The sequence below is a fragment of the Macrotis lagotis genome, chromosome 1, assembly GCF_037893015.1.
Source record: "Macrotis lagotis isolate mMagLag1 chromosome 1, bilby.v1.9.chrom.fasta, whole genome shotgun sequence".
In the NCBI taxonomy this organism is placed as follows: domain Eukaryota; kingdom Metazoa; phylum Chordata; class Mammalia; order Peramelemorphia; family Peramelidae; genus Macrotis; species Macrotis lagotis.
Genome location: NC_133658.1, coordinates 734,348,859 through 734,370,020, shown reverse-complemented (window position 1 = coordinate 734,370,020; position 21,162 = coordinate 734,348,859). Strand labels below are relative to the sequence as shown.

Sequence of the window (21,162 nt, the reverse complement as noted above, 5' to 3'; positions counted from 1 at the left end):
GTCTATTTGCTACATGTTGCAAGATCTTCCTAACTTGACTTTGATACTTTTTTTGACAGAGACTGGCAGTCTTATTAGTAGTATTATCTCTTTTTTTTAAGTTTCTAAGAAGAAATTCAATTTGTTACAGTGGCAAAAGGGACTAAAAAGACAATTGACTTGAATGGGTAAGAGTTAGGAGCTGGCTCAGGCTTAAGTATGAGCCTCTAGTCCTATTTGCAAATAAACTCTGTCTTTCTTTTACTAAAGTTATTTTAACAATAGGATAGTTAAGTGGTGTAATGGATAAAGTAGCAGCCTGCAATGAGGAAAACTTATCTTTCTAAATTCTAATTTAATTCAAAACCTTGCTAGCAGTGTAAACCTGGACAAGTCACTTAATCCTGTTTGCCTCAGTTTACTCATCTGTAAAATGAGCTGGAGATGGAAATGGCAAAATACTCTTATATCTTTGCCAAGAAAACTCTTATAAGATCGGGAAGGGTCAAGCATGACAAAGCAACCCAACAAACCAACAAAATTGTAATAAAGAGAGACCTTAGTTCAAGTTTGATACCTCTAGACTGGCCACATTCCAGTAAACTGTTTCAACAGATGGGCTAAACCAAGATGAGGGTAATCAAGGGGGTCTTAAACCTATTGGTGATTTAGGGAAGTGTCTACCTCCAGTGGAAAGGGCAGATAAGAACTATTTTCCAATGGTCAGGATGGCAGCTGAAGCAGATGGTGTGGAACACTTAGAGCTTGACAAGACATCAAAAATATAAGTCATCAACAGTTGTTTTGACTTTGTCTTGCCACTGGATTGTGTTGACTTTAGAAGAGAAAGGCCAATGACTCCATGCAACTCTGCCTCACTTAAATCTACTTTATGTACAAATCAAAAGACATCACCCATATCATTTTACCAATCCTATCTCAAAGTCCTTTGGTAACAGACAAGAATTGAAACTGCAGATGCAGACACACTGGTAGTCAAAGTCACAATCCTGTAAAGAGGTGGCCCAGGTCATAGGGTCATCTCGCTGGCAGCAGCAGTGGAATTTGGTAACCCCCTTCATGTTTGAGCAGTCTTTTAAGGATTGCACAGCTCACCTCCTAGTGTGAGGAAGGGGCTAGAAAAAGATGCCCTAAAAATTGTTTGCTTTACCCAACCCTGGCCTGATTACCATGACACCCTGCAATTAAAAGACAAAAAAATATATATAAAAATTTCTTCAGATACCACTCATCACGGGTACATGGAATGTGTACAAACTCATAGATGATACAAGATCCAATAGACCTGAAGATGAACAACTTTTGTTACAAGACAATTCAGCAGGTATCACATCCAAATAGTAGCCCTGAGTGAAGCAAGGCTGGAAAATGAAGGCCAGCTTACTGAAGTTGGAGATGAATTCACATTTATGTTGACCATAGTGAAGGAGAGTGCTGTCAATTTGGGGTAGGTTTTGCAATACAAATATGACTGTCAAAAGAAGTGAATGACAGGCTTATGAAAATGAGACTGTCACTTGCAGGGGAAATGCTACACCACCATCATCAGTGCCTATGTTGCAACCATGAAGAACCCTGACAAAGTCAAAGAAAAATTTTATGAAGACCTGGAGACCTTATCAACAATGTACCAAAAGAGGATAACCTTCTAATTATGGGTGACTTTAATGCTAGAGTAGGCTCAGATTACCAGACATGGCAGGAAGTCCTTGGAAGGAATGGAAGTGGAAACAGAAACAGCAATGTTTGTTTACTACTGAAGAAACTCATGACCTCATCACAAACACTGTCATCCATTTACCTAAATGGATGCACTCTCACAGCAAACACTGGCATCTAATAGATTATATGATCATAAGAAGAGACAGCATATGAGAATGATGAAGGCAATGTGTGATGTAGCATGCTGAAGTGGTCACAGATTCATCTTCTCCAAGCTAAATATTCACATTTAACAAAAGAGGTAGTCCCAAGGTGAAATGACTACCAAAAGAATTAATGTCAAGAGATTAATGTGCTTTTCTGAGTAGTATCAGTTTTTTGCTAACTTGGAGGGAAAGTTGAATCAACATGCAGTTGGCAACAATGGAGCAGAAAAGAAGTAGGCAGCTTTCAGAGATATGGTGTACAGCATTGCATTTTGCTAATTTGGGCCAGAACACTTGCAAATCTCAAGACTGGTTTGATGAAAATTATGGGGAAATACAGAAGCTGCTAAATGCAAAACAAGAGTTCCTTAGCAGGATAGTTCATTCATTTCTAAGAAGGTAGTATTTAATTACATCAAAAGTAAAGTGTAGCTTAGAGTTACAGGATTCTTGGTTTGGTAAGAAGGCAGATGAAATTGTTTCATGCAGATAGTAACAATCCAAAATGCTTTTATGATGCCCTGAAGGCTAGTTGTGAGCCAAAGATTTATGGCACATCTCAACTATTCAGTGCTAATGGAGCCAAGTTGATTAGTGATAGGGACACAATTCCACAGTATTGTTCCATAAATGGTGTTCCATCCATGCAGAAGCCATTGATATTTACCTCAAGTTGCAGTCAAACAGTCCCTCGGTGAAGTTCCAACTTTAGAAGAGGTTTTGAAAGTCATTAGACTCCTTTAAAGGTGCTGATTCTATTCCAGCTGAGATCTACAAGGTGGGGGGGGATTCCAATTGCTCATACAAAACTGATATTTTCCAGGTAATGTGACATGAAGAGTTTATCCCCCAAGAATTCAAGTCTACTTCTATTGTCCATCTCTATAAAGGTAAAGGGAATATAGATTGTGCTGTGACATTCACAGGGGATGTTTCTCTTTAGTTATACCTGATAAGATTCTTGCCAGAGTCCTTCTCCTTAGGCTGATCCTTCATCTGGAAGATGATCACCTCTCTGAGAGTCAGTGTGTCTTTAAAAAGGGTCAAGGAACAGTCTACTTGATATTTGCTGCCCAACAACTCCAGGAAAAATGTCAAGAACAGAACAGAAGTCTGTATACAATGTTTAGAGATCTGACCAAAGACCATGATGCTGTCAGTCATGAGGGCTTAAGAATATTATGTCAAAATTTGGTTGCCCAGAGAAGTCCATCGAGATTGTATGTCAATATCATGACAGTGCGCTTGCCTGGGTTCTGGATGGTGGATGATACTCTTGAGAGTTCCTAGTCACCAATGAAGTGAAACAAGGCTGTGTCTAAGTTCCCATGTGTTTTAGCATGATGTTTTCAGTCATGTTAACAAATGCCCTCCCTGAAGATGAATATGGCATCAAAGTCAGCTACTGCACTAATGGCAAATTCTTCAACTTGAAAAATCAAGACCAAAGTGGAGGGAGTGTTGGTATATGATTTTGTTTGTAGATAAATGTGCACTCAATGCAGTCACTGAAGCTGAGATATAACAAAATATAGATCAATTCTCTGCTGCTAATGCTAATTTTGGCCTACCAATTAATACCAAGAAAGCACAAGTGCTCCAATTGACAGAACCACACCATCCTTATGTAGAACCATCAATTAAAGCAAATGGAGAAGTTTTGAACCCTATAGATAAGTTCACTTACCTTGGCAGTGTACTTTCCATTGAGGTACATATCATTAATGAAGTTGGAACACGCATTGCCAGAGCTACATCAGTGTTTAGAGGCTCCAGTACAAAGTGTGGGAGAAAAGAGGTATTAGACTGACTACTAGACTGAAGATCAACAGAGCTGTTGTGACTTCATTGCTATATGCCTGTGAAACCTAGACAATCTGCCAGCACCATGTCAGGAAACTGAATCACTACTAGACTGAAGATCAACAGAGCTGTTGTGACTTCATTGCTATATGCCTGTGAAACCTAGACAATCTGCCAGCACCATGTCAGGAAACTGAATCACTTCCATTTAAATTGTCTTAGGAAGATTCTGAAGATCACCTGGCAGAATATACCAGACACTGAGGTCCTTTCTTGAGTTAAACTTCCAAGCATTCCAATATTACCAGAGAAAGCACAACTACAATGGGCTGGCCATGTTGCTTGAAAACAAAATGTACACTTGCCAAAAAGACTATTTTATGGAGAAATTACACAGAACAATCAGTCACTAAAATACCAGGACACCTGAAGATCTCTTTTAAGAACTTTGGAATTTATTGGGAGATACTGGCACAGGACCACCCAGCATGAGGGCCTGTGTTAAGTAAAAGCTTGTTCATTTGTTCTTAAATGACATTTCTGTGATTAGTATTTAAATTAGCTATATAAAAATGGTGTATCAAAAGAGCTTAAAAACATTTCAAGGCTTTTAATATTTTAAACATTACATATAAATCTATTAATTTGTATTAGTAAAAGTTTGCTAAGCAAAGTGGATGTCATTTTATTTTATACTTGCTGATGTTTTTCTTTTTTTTCAAACATGATGTCTTTTGTGGATGGTCCTTTCTCCTGCCCCCAAGGTTTTGTTCACAATCCTTTTCATTTCCTGTGCATATTTGAAGCAAGAGATTTCACTCATTCCCATGCTCCAAATATCATTGCTATATCATATCTCTTATTTAAATCTCCAGACCTAGACCAACACCTATCTCCTCAACAATTGATTGGCACCTCAAATGCAAATATAAGACTGGATATATCACTTTCCTTACCCAAACCAATTCTTCCTCTGAATTACCTATTTCTGATATTTATGGCATCATTTTTCTGGTAATTCAGAGTCACAATCTTGGAGTTACTTTAAAATCCTCCATCTCTCTGGCTCTCCATATCCAGGTAGTTGCTAATTAATATTAAATATTAATTCCCAATATCTCAAATCTGACCCTCTGTTCAGTTCCTGCTGCCATTATTTTAGTTTCATCTCTTAACATCTCATGTCTGGGCAATTCTAAGAGTTTCCTAGTTGCTCTGACTCTAATTTTTCTTTTCATTAATATGCCTTATAGGAAATTCAAAGTTTTTTTTTTTTAGGTTTTTGCAAGGCAAATGGGGTTAAGTGGCTTGCCCAAGGCCACACAGCTAGGTAATTATTAAGTGTCTGAGACCAGATTTGAACCCAGGTACTCCTGACTCCAGGGCTGGTGCTTTATCCACTGCGCCACCTAGCCGCCCTTGGACCAAATCTTGATTGCAGAGTATCATCCCAACTTTCCTTTTTTCAATCTTACTTCCTATGTTCCTTATGCAAATCCTATTCCAATCAAAGTCAACTACTTGGACACACCTGCCTTTTTCTAGCTCCACACATTTGTTCCTGCCATTCTAATCTTGTACTATGCTCTTTTACCCATTTGTCTCAAGAGAGGAAAATTCCACTCATAATTAGGGGTAAAGGTTTAATTTAAATCATTCTTTCTCCATGAAGCTTTCTCTGAATAACTCAGCTATTTGATTTCATGCCACTAAACTCCTATAGCACTTAATAATCAAACCATTAATAGATCAATTATATATATGTATATATATTGGGGACTATATCATTTGCTTCTTTGTATCCACCTCATAAACTTAATACAATATCTTGAAAAAAGTAAGCATCAGCAGGATGAAACCTAAAAGTCAAGAAATCTGGGTGGTGCAATTCTAGGTAAATTACTTCTAGAATTTAGTTTCCTCATTTCTAAAATGAGGAGGTTGTATTAAATAATCTTAAAGGTCTCTTCCAGGTCTAAAAATCGTTAATCCTCCTATTTTCTTAAAATACTACCAGAATGGTGATCACCTTAACGCAAGTGTTTTATACTTTATCGCATTTGAGGCTAATAAAAAACCAGTTAATAAATGGCAATTATCATTTGGGATATATTGAGTGTTGGGGAATTTTAGTGATTATCTAGGTCATTCTCTTTTTTACAGAGTAAGAAAATGAGACCCCAAAAGTTTGATTTGTTCAGGGTCACATAGGTAATTATTTTTGGAGAGACACTTGGAAGTTCAAGTATATATAAGTATATATATATATATATATATATATATATATATATATATATATATATATGTATATATAGTCATTATGGATGACCCAGTTACAATTCTAACCACCCAGTATGGAGAAGGTTGTCTGTTGCCCAGCCATTATTGCACCCCTTTGATGATATTTTTTCTTTGCTCTCAAAGAAGACCAAGTATCAGGGAGGTGATGTCATGACAAGTAAGTGAATTGGATTTGAGTAAGGGGATGCTGAGCTAAGCCACTATTCTCACATTTCCTCTGAAGTCATCCGGGTCCAGTGGCCAGGATAACTGGAAATCACCCTGAATACAAATGTCAGGATTAAGTGATTTGCCCAAGATCATAAATTATCTTCATCAAGACCCAGGAGTAATCTCCATTCTCCTCAGCACTACTCTACCCAAGATCTATTCCAACCATGCTTACTCATTCCATAGTACCCTCTGGAATTCCAATTCTATACTGAACAACTTTCCTTCATTCTGGACTTCTCATAATCCTTCAATTCCTTTCTCTCACTAAGACTTTCTGGCTTCCTGTAGATAACATTGTACTGTCTTCAGAAATGGATGGACCTTCACTCATTCTCTCCCTCCCCTCATTACACTAGTCCTGGGGAGTAGTTGAAATTTTCTTTGCTCCCACTATCATTTCCAAAATCTCCTGTTTCCATAATTAAGCAACCTCTCCTTTTGAAGCTCATACTATTAAAATTTTCTACAGTATTCAAATCACAGTAGCTACTGTATACTGGTATGCAGATGATACTCTGTGCTTTCTTAATACTAGGCTCACTCACTCTTCCACAACTTCTGCCCTTATATTAGGTGACTACAATATAACAACATAAAAGGTAACCTTCCTTAAAATTCCCTAATCTTCTATTTCCTCAAATCCTGTTACCTTTTTTCTATACTCCACCTCAGTTACACAGAATGACAGTCATACCCTAGATCTCACCATTACATAACCATTCCATTTCCTAGTCAAAAATTTCTCAATCATTCCATGTTTCCCAATGACTTACTCTCAAATCTATTCTTTGCCAATAATGATTTTTTCTCTTCATTAATATGCCTTATAGCAGTCATATTACTTCCTCTGCCTTTTAATATTTGCTAAGGGCATTACTTCTGCTCTGGTTCTACTTTCCTTCCTTCCCCATCACAATTCTATAACTCTCAAATCCCTCCTTGCTTTCCTATTGGAACTCATTTCTTATTTATTTTTGCAAAGCAAACAGGGTTAAGTGGCTTGCCCAAGGCCATACAGCTAGGTAATTATTAAGTGTCTGAGACTGGATTTGAACCCAGGTACTCCTGACTCCAGGGCCAGTGCTTTATCCACTATGCCACCTAGCCTCCCCAGAACTCATTTCTTATTAAACATCAACCTCAGACTATGCTCACCACCCACCCTCTAGGACTACATATATGCTGCTCAATAAGAACTGTAGGAAGTCACTCATCCATACGAACTGGATAATATAGATTATGTAATTTCAGGTGGACTCTTCCTGCAAGCAGTGGTGTCCTTTTACTCTTCCCTAATTGATTCCCTCACTTCCCCCAGAATTTAATCCCCAACCTTCTCTCCTTAATCCATCTACATTTATTTCCTTTTAAAGACTCCATCACTTACTTTACTCAGAAAAATTGATGTCATTCAACTGTGAGTTCCCAGAGCTTCTTCCTCTTTACTTCAAAATTCATCAACCATCTATAATCCTTTCCATTAGTTTCTAATGAGATGGTCTCTCTTCTTGTCAAAGTCAATTCTCTCACATATACCCTTAATCTTAGCCCCATCTCATCAGATTGCATCCTCAATAATCCCTTTATGAATCCTGAAGTTGCTTCCCTACTGTGTAGAAAAATGTCTAAATTTCTGATGTCCTAAAAACAAAACCCTTCCACTGGACTCTGCCATCTACACTTATTTTTACTTTATAACCTCTCATTCATTGCTAAATTCTTTGCAACGTGGCTTTCTTAACTCATCCCTCAACTGATACTGCTCTTTCCAGTTACTAATAATCAATTTTATTAAAGCTCATAGCTTTTCTCAGTCTTTTGTTCTTTGTTTTCCTATCAGTATATTTTTCCTGGTTCTCCTCTTATAAGTTTGAGTACTCCTTAAGTCACCTTTTCCTGGGTCATTGTATAATCATCATACCTCCTAACTATGAATGATTCCCAAGCCTCAGTACTGAGTCCTCTTCTTTTTCTATATACTTTTTGTCTTAAAAGAATGTTTTTTATTTTAATGTTTTTTGTCAGTTACATGTAAAGCAATTTTTAACATTCATTTTTTCATAATTTTTGAGTACCAAGTTACTTTTTTCCCCTCACCACCCTTGAGAAGGTACATGAGAAGGTACACATGTGCAGTCATGTAGAACATATTTTTATATTAGAAATGTTGCAAAAAAGAACACATACCAAAAAGAAAAAGAAAATCAAGTTTAATCTTTCTCTGGAAGTGTATAGCATTTATTATTTTGAATCATTGTATTCCTGAGAATAGCTAAGTCATTCATAGATTTATCATAGTACTATATTGCTGTTACAGTGTACAATGATCTCTTTCTGCCCATTTCATTTTGCATCTTATCATATATGTCTTCCCAGATTTTTCTGAAATCATCCTGATTGTCATTTCCTTATAGCACAACAGTATTCCATCACAATCACATTCACATTTATTTACAGTCTTTCTTAGAGATCTTTTATGCTCCCCTAAGTTTAATTACCATTTGTAAGATAATTTTCATTTGAGAAGACTCACAAATCTATATACCCAGCCCCTCTATCACCCCTGTGCTCTGTCTTGAATCACCAACCGTAGACTGAGTGACTAGTTATTAGAAATTTTGGAAAAAAGATTTATGATTTAGGAAAGGCATGAATAGGTGATCTCTAAATTCTCATTTCAGCTCCAAGTTACCTGAGCCTATAAGGAAAAAAAAACTTATTAAAAACTGAGAGGTGTCAAAAAGTAAAATGAATTACCTCAGACACAGTGACATAGATATCATTGGGGATCTTCAGAGGCTCTAGAAATATCACAGAAAAATTCTTGTCCAGGATGACCCATTTTATAAATCCCCAAGAATCCTTCTAATAATCTGAGATTCTATGATTACAAAAATATTACACACAGCCTTTGCATTAATGTTTATTGTAGAAATAGAAAGGTTTTTTTAATACATGACTTTTGGTGTTCATATAAACTCTACATTTTCTTTATTATAGTTATTTTATTATGCCTCAAAGAGAGCTCACTATATTAGTTATACATTTTATTCAGTACAGAAATGCTTTCCTTTCCAAAAAAAACTTTTTATATAAGTCTGAGAAACCGTGCATATTGTATACATTATTTTATAATCCAAGAGAAGTCTTTGCATTTTCAAAATAATAAAGTAAAAAACAAGTTTAACCAAAGGCAAAGTAATCAGATATCCTAAAATTTTCATGTTACATTTCTGAATTCATATCTATTTCAAGTTCAAACATACTACAAAGAAAAATTTGTTTACTACAATAGATTGCTTGCTGCCTACTGAGAATCAGATTGTCAGAAACATTGTACTGAACTGTATGTATTTTTAAATGTCGCCTTAATCCACCCACTTTCCAAGATGAACTTATCAACATTAAGCATTGTGTAAAACCACATGCAAAAATTTCCAAAAAGTTTAAATAGAACCAAACTGGTAGTTTTCAGACTGGACATTTCAATTTAAAAATAGATATATAGGTATGTATAGTATACTGCATATTAAATTGAACATTTCAAGTAACTTAAATACTTTTAGCAAACATCCAGCAAAAGATTCTTTTATGAAAAGAAATTGTTCTTAGAACAAAAAGCTAATGAGTGACTATTTAGACACCAATTTCTTGACACAGTACTGAGTCTGTGAAAATTTGAATTCTAAATAGAGTCTGTTGCATTGTTAATAAGCAAATTGATTTTAGCCTACTGTATTCTACATATATGAAAGTGCTTAGCATAACAAAATAAAAACATATTAAAGATTATTTGGTTCTAGCAATATTAATTGTTCTAAACTTTGTAATTTGTTGCTTGCATTTTAAAATTTATGCAAATTTCCTATCTCTTCAAACAAGTTTTTTTTGTTTTTTTTCTAAAGAAAATATCTCAAACCATTATCTAAATTATAATTCAGCCCCGTTGGTTCATCACAAATAGGCTAAAAAATAAATGCTAAAACACATACTAGTCTATGATAAAATATAATTATGAAAACAAGTTCCATTATTTTATCCATCGTCTGCTATATTAGATCCTAAAACTGGCTGCCGACAAATAGGACAAGTACAGTTTTCGGATAGCCAGCGATCAATACAATGGATATGAAACTCATGCATGCAAGGTAACTGCCTGAGCTTGTTTCCTGTTACATATTCATTGATACAAACACTACAAGTTTTACTTAGTTCACTCTCAATATCTCCAAAGTTCCGTGTAGAAAGATTGTCAATCTGCTCTTTGGTTAAACCCCTAAAGTGCTCATCATCATCATCCTCATTTAATAAAAAGAAATGGGCAAGACGAAGAATAGGTAGTGTCCCACTTTCAACTAAATTGTTTGCATCTTGAGATTGCCTATTCTCTCTATTTTCATTGTTGTGGTTATTAGATTGGATCCTCTCATTTTCACCACTCATTTCAATGCTGCCTTCTTGGGCCTGCCTGTCTTGAAAAGATACTTCATTTTGCTGACTGCCAGCAACTGCATGTGAGTTACTCACCTCTGAATGCATCTCTCTTAAATGTTGCCCACTCCTCTGAAATTCAGACTCAGATTCAGTTTCCATTAGCGAACTCAGTTCCCCAAATCCAGTCATTATCTGCCTTAAAATTGACCGTAAAGCCACTGATGAAGGCTCACCAAGTCCATTCTCTGAAATCCTACGGAGTGGAATCCTTATAGTACTGACATAGGTTCGAATGCCAGCACGTTCTGAGCGAGAAATGGTTCGACGAAAGCCTCCACTATTGCTCTCAAAGGTGACTGTGTTTTCTGCTAATCCTACTCTAGAGCGAGTTCTATTTGCAATACTATCCCGATCTCTATTTTCTCCAGGACGAATCCTTCGAACCTGAAGGTCTAGTGTGATAGTTGGATGTCGTCTCACAGCAGCTGTGGGCCTAATGGATTCTTCCCCTTCTACTGTAATTCTTGACAACAGTCCTGAATTAGACAGTGGGGTGTGGGTAGTCCCTCTTTGTTCCCCAGCTGGCTCTAAATAGACACGGGCTACATGTCTCCTCCTAACTGACCTTCTAAAGGTTTGTTGTAAAGGTCTATTTTCCCTGTGTGAATTGTGTTCTTCAGAATCCATAGTATCACCTTGTCTTTGAACTGGTGATCGGCTTCGACTGTTTATAGCTGAATCTAAGTTTACTAGTTCTTGTCTTTGGCTCGTACTCCTTGTGGGAACAGTGGTTCTACCCCTGCTTCCTTGTAGCTGTGAAGATGAACCTAGCCCTTCTCTACTGTTGTAGTCATTTGTGCCTTGGAGATTGTCATGACCACTTGGAAGATTATCATTTACAGAATTTGTTCTAGAAATGCTTACTGATCCCCTATTTCTGCTCCTCACCCTTCCCAACATAGAAAAAGACATTTCTACTGAATTCCGCCTCCTTGAACTTCTTGCCATTCTAGTCCTTGGTACCCTGAGACTGTCACCATTCAGAGTCACTGAGGTCTGGCTCCTTGTTCTTCTGGCCACAGGACTAACTGCTCTTTGGTGTCCATTTCCAGGATGACTTCTGCTGGTATGAGAATGTGAAACTCTTGCATATTCATCACCAGGAGCTTCAAATCCACTGTTTTCGTGATTTATATTAATTTCCAAACTAAATCGAAACTCTCCACTGTTTGGATTTGTTCGACTCACAGCTCTCCAAGTTTGGTTCCCACTTTGCCCACTTCGAGTTGCATTGCCTGTCCGACGGAAAGTATTGAGCCATTCTAACAGGGAGTCTCCATTTGAACTATCCCTGGGGATCTCTGTATCTAGGAAAAATGGAAAAAACTGGATTTAATTAAGGTTTTAAAACTGATTTATACTTAATGTTAAAGTATGGATATACATACTTAAGAAAAAGAAAAAAGTCAAATAGAATAAGTTTGATTACATTTTTAAAGTACTAGGACTACCATAGCTTCACAAAACTTAAAATCATGACTCTAGGATCACAGCAGATAAATCCTCATCTGAACAATAAACATCAAAACATCAAGACAAGTATGTAATACTAACAAAAGGCACCATGATGCAGTGAAAGGAGCCTTGGGGCTAGCTGTGGGAAGATCTGGATTCAATTCTTGTCACAGATTTACTATCAAGTCATTTCATCTCTAAAACCCAAGATACCTCATCTGTACAATGAGGACGATGGAAGATGATCTCTGAGATCCCTTCTAGCTCTTATGATCTATCAAAATTTTGTGAATGAACGTTCTGTAATCATAAAGCATTTTGTAAATAGGAACCATTATTATATTTTAAAACAAAAGGCTTTTGAGATTCTTACCCTCATTGTAGAGAAAAAACAAAAAGTAGCAGGTACGTTCACTTTATATGTGTAAAATTATTTTGGCCAAAGCTAGGAATCACATCTATCAACCCCTGGAGCCAAATAAAGATTCACTCTAATTCTGGAATGTCAAGAACTGTATCTTATTATTCAGGAATTTCCACAAGTTTGGAGCTCTGAAGTTCTGAGGACAACAGCCAATGAAAAACTAATCACCTGACTTTGCTGTTCTGAACAATGAATGCTGTGAAAGTTATGCACTGACTATCTGTACATAGCCCTTATATATTCTTCTGTTAACCACTAGATAGTAAATTCTAACAGAGTTAAAAATTCACTCTATAAGTAGGTTTTTAAGAAAACCATAGCTTTAACAATTCAAGTTACAAAATATCATTCTATCTACAAAATTCTTCCATTCACTAATAACTATTAAAAATAAGTGATTATTATAATTTCACCATGACTTTACCCTTTTTTGATAAAGAAAATTATTTTAGAGAGTAAAACTGATAACTAGATAATAAGGGGAAAATTTTAAATAGACAGGAATACAAATTTTCTTCATATTTTCCGAGTATTAGTATATTTACTCATAATTGCAGAATGGTGATAAGATATTGAATTGTCTTATAATTAGTAATATTAGAATCTTCATATTTAATCAAAAGTTTTAGACTGGATGACCTTCAAAAAAGGTCTCTAACAAGCTCAAAATATATATTGTATGAATTTTTTTTCCATTAAAATGTAATCAAATCACTGGTTTCATGGTCTTTTAAAAGGTTATTTCTTTTTTATTATTTGTAAAAATATAATTAAACTTAACATATATATCATATATATGTATATATGAATATGAGAAAGCAAATGGGTTTAAAAAGAATAAGAGAGATATATGTCCATGTGTATGTTCATGCACGGAAATTTCATCAGGCCTCTATCTAGACATTTAGTCATTCCATTCTATATTGATAAACAATTACAAATTAAGTTTAGTTATATATTTTTGGTGGGCAAGTTACACATTCTTAGAATGAAGCCAGACTTAATAATGAATCTAATTTTGTATCAAATCAAAAGTTGAATATGTAAAACTAGACTGTCCAAACACTAATATATTTCACTGCTATATATGCTCAGATAAAATCTTGTACATGTGGAGGTAAAGAAAAAGTGTTCACATTACCTCCCAAAGTTACTCCCTCAGTTTGTCTATTCTCCAGATCAGGCTGAGATGCTAGATGCTCCTTAGCTCCATCTAATCGCTGCTGTAGCTCTTCTGATGTTATTTCTCCTAAAAGTAATTAGAAAATGTAAACTTTAAGGTCAGTCTTTACTCAGTTTTATAAGGAACATATGAGATGTAGAGCAAATCTTTAGCATACTAGAGAATGAATTTAAATGTTCATTGTTTTGGAGAAGCTAAAGGAAAGTGAAAGCAATACAAATGTTGGGCCCAAAGAATAAATATCTAGGAAGTTTTTACTTCTACTTAGCACATTCTATGTATTTACCAGAAATACAAATAGTTCTCTTTTTTTTGAATATTTTTATTCAAATTAAATTTATTCTTTCATCCCCTGGCAAGCTACCCTAGGTCGATAAACTTTGGACTGCAATTCTGTGCATTTTCTTTACTTGATGTAGAAATCAAGGAAGAACTGCTTCTAGAAATGTCAATTATTATTTATTCCCTAAATCTTCTTGAACTTCATTGTTATATCGTATACAATCCAATAATCAAGTTAGATCTACAGAGTACACTGGCTTCTTATGAGAGGGAGTAAATCAAATGATTAAATAAGTAGTTATACCTAAAGATATGTAGACTCTTATCTTGAATAATGTCTATAATTATATTCATGAAAATTTTGCCTAAGGTAAATATGTTTGTGTGTGTGTGTGTGTGTGTGTGTGTGTGTATACACATATAAATATGTCTCCACCTCTCTCTGGAACATCTTATGGAAAGATGTCTTTATGTATTTTCAATATGTTTTGTTAATTAGGTTGCTCATGCAGCAGAATTATTTCCTGCTTTTTATCCTATACCAACATAAAGGAGTATTCCAGATTTTTTCCTTTGTCATTTTAAGGGAGAAACCAGTACTCTGATTCTCTGAATAGAACTCTTCACTTGCTAGGCTTCTAAATTGCCTCCTTAAATGCCAAAATATTTCTCTCCTGCTATACATCTCTTACCAGGGGTGCCTAGGAGATTGTGGTCTCTCATTAACCTATAATCTTCATCATTGAGTTCATTAATGAACTGGTAATAGGCCTCTTCCCTGCTGAGGCGCTCTTGCTGCCATCTTCGCTCATCTTCACTGTGACGGTGGTCTTGAGAAGAGGCCTGTTCACTACCTCCACCTGAACTAGACCTAGACTGATCCATGCTGTGATATCCTGGCTTCCTGTTCAACCGATACACAAAAAAAAATTCAAAGTGTTAATTACAGGTTAGAGGTTGCTTCATTTTCCATTTAAGTTGGACTAGAAAACCTTGTTTTCCTCTTCTTTTGTACCCACCACACTACCACCCTCCACCCTTACAACAGATGACATAGCTATTCACTTCCTAGGAAGATTTAAAGGCCAGATGACTAGAGATTTTTCACCCCTCCCCACCCTCCCATTTCATTCCTATACCTTGGCATCAGCACCCTTTCCTCCTTCCCTCTGGCAGCAGAAGACAAGTTATCTTTTCTCTTCCTTTCTAAAATTAATCTCTCTACCAACCCCTTTGATTTTGTTTGTTCCTCACCTTTCCAGGCTCCTATTCCTGTATCTATTCCTCCTTCCCTCCCTCCCCCATGATCCTTAAATCTTTCTTTTCTTCTCATCTGCTAAAAAAATAACAAATAAAATAAAATAAAGCCTGCTCAGATCTTCCTAGTTCTTAAAAATATATAAAAACTTTTACCCCTAGAAACCATTAGTTATTATATCTTTTATCCTTTACTGCTAAAATTCCTGAAAAATTTGATACTCAGTCCAAGCTTATTATCCTTTTTCCTAAATCTGCTCCTCCCTCTGACTTGACTATTTCTGTCTAACCTATTAATATATATCAAAATGGTGACATGGGGGAGATTAAATATATATATGCATAATATATTATATAAAATACACACACCCCTTAAGTCAATGTTTTGATTATTTCATTCTTCTCTCTCATTATCAATCCTATCAATTTTACCTCTAGAATATCTTCTCCCTCATCCATTCTCTTCCTATATATTCAAGGATCCCAATATAGACCTTTATTACCACCTGCCTATTATATTAGCTTCCCAATAGATTGTCTATCTTTAATCACCTCCTGTTCAGTTCATTCTTTAAACTGATGACAAAAATAATCTTTCTTACACACAGATCTGGGCATATCACTCCTTGGCTTAAAAACTTTAGTACTTGGTAGGACAAAACAAGCCAAGGTATGCAAGGTGTTAAATATTATACTACAAAACATTTCCAAACTTTATCTCATAGTACTTCCCTTCATTCATTCTACATGCCAATTTTCTGTTTCCAAACTCTGTGTACTCTGGACCTTCAAACTTCCCTAATACCTTTGCTCAGACTGCTCCTTGTACTTGACTTCTCCCTCAATTTCTATGCTTGTTGAATACCTATTTTCCTTTCAAGACAGCTCAGATACCATCTTTTCTACAAAGCCTTCTCCAACTCACACCTTTCCAGTCAGAAACACCTATGAATTCATACAGTGCTTTGTTTTGCAACTCTCCAATATACTTAAACAGAAAAATGATGAAGCAAATTAATTATTATGTCAGGTTGTGTACTAATATTACATATATTAATTGCAATATTATGCATTATTTTCCATTTGACAATAAGCTCTCTGGACACAGGGACTTCTTATTCTACCCAGTGCAGAGTCTTTGCCATAAAATAGGATTAAGATGTTTGCTGAATTAAGTTATTTAAAAAAATTTTAAGGAACAAAAACCTAGATCTTTGATGTGCATTTCTTGACTATACATGGTGCAAGAGAGTTTAAACAAACCTGGATTTAAGTCTTAGTTCCAATATTTAAGAGTAATAAATCTCAACCTCAGCTTTAGTTTCCCTATCTGTAAGTGGGATTAATACTACTTCAATTACCCACCTCACAGGGTTATCAGGAAAGTACTTTGTAAATCTCAGAATACTATATAAATCTATGTTACTACTAAGTAATTTAAATGAAAATATACTCTAAAAGCTTAAAAAATCTAATTAATGTGGAATAGCTAAAAGACAGTTAAACCCTCAGTGTCAGTCTAGATTCATTTGCACAGTACATTTCCCATACCAAAGTTATGTCAAAGTGACAAAGTGAGACAGTTGGCTACTGTGACTCAATTTTCATTATATTTCAAGTTAAATTGAATTTTAACTTACCCAGGTAATTCCCATGTTATTCAAAGCGACATTGAATATTATCAAAATAAAGCAATATATTCAAGAATTTTTCAAAAAGTAAAGTCCTAAAATGTAAAATATACCCTATATCAGATGTTACTATAATTCCATCAGCTATACCTACCCACTCTGCCTGGAGAAGTTATTTCCCCAAAATCAAAAAGAAAGATCTGCTATGTGTATAATAACAATATGAAAAAATCTCATAGGAAACTGCTACTTCCACAAAAATGGCTGGTTATTAAGGTAGCGTATCTGATGGCTCCTCATCCTAAACCCCAACCTTTCCGATTCAGTGGACATTTTCATAATGTCTGACTAGTGATGAGCCTTGCTGAAAGCAGTCACTGTGAAGATAATTTGATTAGACAGCAAGAAAAATTTCTGGCTTATAATCACATTTGTTTCTTCCCTGAAGCCAATCTCTAAAACAATAATTTCAAGTCAATGGGTAGATTTTTTTTTTTGCTTTACATATTTTCTAAAATGTCTATTTTAATGAAAATATCTGTTTAATTCAATGAAACTATCTGTATTCCTATTGCATAAATCCTATTAACAAGGCTAGGGATTACAAAGACAAAATGAAACAGAGTCCTTGTTCTCAAGAAACTTATAATCAAACGTGGGTAATAACTATAACGACAATAAGTGTGGAGACGTACAAACAAAATACAATGAGAATTTTTAGAATAAATCACTTCCAGCTTGGGAGATGGGAGATAGAGAAGGTCATACTGCACATCACCAAAGTTGTATCTTGAAGGAATTAAAAAATTTCAACAGGCAAAAATTGGAAGAAGATGAAAGGTTAGGTGGAATTGTTCTAAGCAAAGGGACAGAGTGAAGACAAAAAAAAATGAAGATCAAGAATGACAAAAATTACACTGCAGTTTGAGTGGGAGTGGGAGAGTGCAGTGGGAGACAAAAGTACAAAGATATATTAGCTCCCAATAGTAGAAGGCCTTGAATGCCAAGGTATGAAATTTATATTTTCTTCAGTCGACAATAAAGAAGCCTCTAAGATGTTGGAGCAGATGAATTCATTAAGAAGACTAATGCAACATAAACAGCAATGTAAGGGATGGATTGAAACAAGGAGAGAAGAGATGACCACATTTACATTTAAACAAAGGTAGTAATGACCCCAAAGTAGTAATCTACTTCTTTTACTCATTTACTTAGTACTTTACTACTTCTACTTCTAGGGAATGATTTAAGGCTGGGAAGAATAGAACACAATACTACGCAAAATTTCTGGCAATTTAGTCTATATCATCTATAAAAATATAGTAATTCTTTAAAAAAAATTAAATCCTTCCTTAAGTTCACAAATAAGAGCTGCCAATGTAGCTTGAAAAATATTAAGAGCATCATATATTGCTGGGTACTGTTAGATATTATTGCTAGTCCAACATTCACAACACAGTAACTGAGTCTCACAAAAAGTAATAAATTTGCATTCCTAGCTGCATGTCTTCATTCCTTTGGCTACAAGTTCCTTCCACTATCCACAAAGAGCACTCAGTCCTAGATATCTGATCAGTGTAGCCAATCTTAACCCTTGCACTTTGAAAAGTTCTAAATGCAAGATCTGAGCACTTTGCACAAGAAACAACTTTAATTCCTTAGTTAGGCCAGATATATATATATAGCATAATTCTTAAATATAATGCCCAAATTACTGGGTTTTCAGCTAAGACTTGGAATTCCCAATTTTCATAGAATATTTAGTTCAGCTGCTCACCTACTCCTTTTAGAGAAGAAAAAAAACTGATATCAGAGGTCAAATAAATAGCTTGCTCAGGACCTCAGTTTCTCACCAGATTCAAATTAGAACTCATTTCTCCTGATTTTTGGTCCAATGCTGTTTCCTCATGTGATAAATGAGAATTTAAATAAATGCTTACTCACCAAAGGTAGGAAAAGACCCACACATTTAAGGCAGTGCCTGAAAGAACAGGCAGGAAGTATTCAAATATATTTATATATTCTAATATTTCAGGCTCCTGCTGATTCACTTTAAGAACATTAAAAAGGAACTCAGATATGAAATGGGATAAACAGCAGTTAACATGGAAGTAAACAGCTGAAAAAGCTACCTTTCCATTTTTTAATTTTTAAAATTAGGACATGACCTACCATTAAGCAAATTACACAGTGCCCTGAGTATTATTTTCTTCTAAATAACTGAAAAAAAACTAAATTATTCCTGGTGGTAATAATCTGGACATTCAAGAGATATCTTTGTGTTTGATTAATCGCAAAATTTAAACATAAATTAAAAGTTCCTTCCAGTTTTTTAAAAAAAAAAGGAATGGACTGCATTAGCCTTTACTTTTTTTTTCCCCTTTCTGAGAGAGATCCTTCGAAAGCAAGGAGAAAAGGGTTAAATATTCAAATTAGGTTGCGGCTTTGAAGCCTCAATACTTCCTGGTATTCTACCACCTTTGCCCCCCCCCCCATAGACTACAAATTCTCCACGTGGATTTTGACAGGTAACAGGCCTAGAGAATTAAGTCGTCCCCCCCCCCAAATTAAGTTAGGAAAGTTCGATATGACGCCCCTTTCGGCTAACCAGAGAACCGTCCAGGCCCTTCTTCCACATGGGGTCAGGCTTCTTCCTTATGCACTACCCCCACTCAGTGGCTACTGCCAGAGTTCAAGTTTCTGCCCTAGAGGCTCCAGAGCCCCGTTCCACTCCCGGCCAAGCCCACCTCGCTCAGCCACAGATCCCCTTCCCGGCAGGGGCGGGACAGCCGGCCCAGGGCCCCCAAACCGAGCCTGCAGCCGGGCGTCCCTCAGCAACCCGGACTCCCAGCGGGGCGTGTTGACAGGCAGCACTCTCCAGCCAATCCCAGACGAGAGGGGCTCATTAGCGAGGGCCCAGGCCAATCAGAGGAGAGGTGGGTGGAGCCAGTGAGGGCGGGCTGCTCCCCTCCTCCTCCTCCCCTCCTCCTCCCGCACCTCCTCCTCCTCCTCCTCCCCGGGCAGCGGCGGCCGCTGGGTCCCACCGCGGCCGTTGCCGCCGTGCCCCCGGCTCACCTCACCCTTCGTTCGGGTCTCCTGGTCCGGCCGCGGCGCAAACGGCGGCCCTCCTCGCGGGGACCCGGAGGAGGTGGCGGGGGCGGCGGCCGCTCCCCACCCGAAGCGTTTCCTGGGGCCGAACGGCCGGGCCCTGCCGCGTCGGGAGCCGTTGACCTGGAGACGGGCCAGGCCGCGGCTCGGAGGAGGCCTGGCCGGAGGCGGGAAGGAGCGGCGGGGGCGGCTGCGGCGGCTTCCTCCCACCCCCGATCCCTCCCCGCAGCCCGTCCACCCGTCACCCGCCGGGCCGAGCCGCCGCTCGAACGCGGGGACCGGCTCTCCCGCGGGCCCGAAGCAGCCCGGGTGCGGCTGGAATCGCCGTCCGGCGGGGCGCCGGGACTCCGGAGTCCTGCGTTCCGCCCCCCGGCGCGCCGAGGCGCCACGCCCCCTCCGCCCAGCTGCTTATCACATGGCCTTCCTGGGCGTGCCTCGGCGCGCCGCCGCCTCTGCCGCACTGGCCGCCGCCGCGGGGCCTGGGGGGGGGGGCCGGGCGGGCGGGGATAGTCAGCTGCTCGGCTCGCCCCCGGAAAGAAGACTCCGCCGAGGGATACATTGTTGCGCTGACAGGCTGGACTCCGTACCCTGGGCGGAGCCCTTCCTTCGCCGCCAGGCACTCAGATGGACAAAGGTGGAAACTCACTGTGCCCCACAGAGTGGCAAAGCAGATACACAATGCCCAGGCCGGCATCCTGGGGTAAATTAACATAAAAAAAGGTCTCCGGAGTTCTAGTGGACCCCAAGTTGAATAAACCTGTTTAAAACCTTAAAACTTTTTTATTTTTAGTTTTTGCAAGGCAATGGGGTTAAATGACTTGCCCGAGGTCACACAGCTAGGTAATTATTGAATGTCTGAGGTCGGATTGGAACTCAGGGCCGGTGGCCACTTAGCTGCCCCTAAAACACTTAAACTTTTAAAAAATTCCTTAAACTTCAAGGATTAAGATTTGGGAGCAGGCCTGGGATTTCACTGGAACTCCTCGGGTGCAAACTTGTTTCCCAAAATAAGGAAGAACCTTCTCAGCAACTTAGTTTTAGAGTTGCCTAGAGAAGAACAGAGAAGTGATCATCCGAGGGCCCCTTTGCTCATGTGGACTTGAACTCGGTTGTCCCTCTTAGGAAGGACTGTTAAGGTGGAAG

The 21,162-nt window shown here is 37.7% G+C and overlaps 1 protein-coding gene across 4 annotated transcripts; it reads right to left on the bottom strand.

Moving 5' to 3' along the window:
* Window positions 1-6,016: 6,016 nt before the first annotated feature.
* RNF6 (ring finger protein 6) lies at window positions 6,017-20,367 on the bottom strand. Of its 4 annotated transcripts, none has more exons than XM_074216183.1 (4): window positions 19,992-20,244; window positions 14,716-14,927; window positions 13,700-13,807; window positions 6,017-11,986 (listed from the first exon to the last, which is right to left on the bottom strand). In XM_074216183.1, the coding sequence occupies exons 2-4, from the start codon at window positions 14,906-14,908 to the stop codon at window positions 10,221-10,223; spliced, it is 2,067 nt and encodes a 688-aa protein (XP_074072284.1). In that variant the 5' UTR covers window positions 14,909-14,927; window positions 19,992-20,244; the 3' UTR covers window positions 6,017-10,220. The 4 variants fall into 4 exon arrangements, with proteins under 4 accessions (XP_074072284.1, XP_074072281.1, XP_074072282.1 ...); XM_074216180.1 differs by lacking the exon at window positions 19,992-20,244 and adding an exon at window positions 19,659-19,756; XM_074216181.1 differs by lacking the exon at window positions 19,992-20,244 and adding an exon at window positions 19,520-19,640.
* Window positions 20,368-21,162: the final 795 nt, after the last annotated feature.

Bases quoted from the DNA above. Each gene is read 5' to 3' on its own strand.
- RNF6 (XM_074216182.1), bottom strand. From the start codon at position 14,908: ATGGATCAGTCTAGGTCTAGTTCAGGTGGAGGTAGTGAACAGGCCTCT. The intron at 13,808-14,715 runs GTAAGAGATGTA...AATTACTTTTAG, and splicing joins CAATCTCCTAGGCACCCCTG to GAGAAATAACATCAGAAGAG. The intron at 11,987-13,699 runs GTAATGTGAACA...CATTTTTCCTAG, and splicing joins TGAGGGAGTAACTTTGGGAG to ATACAGAGATCCCCAGGGAT.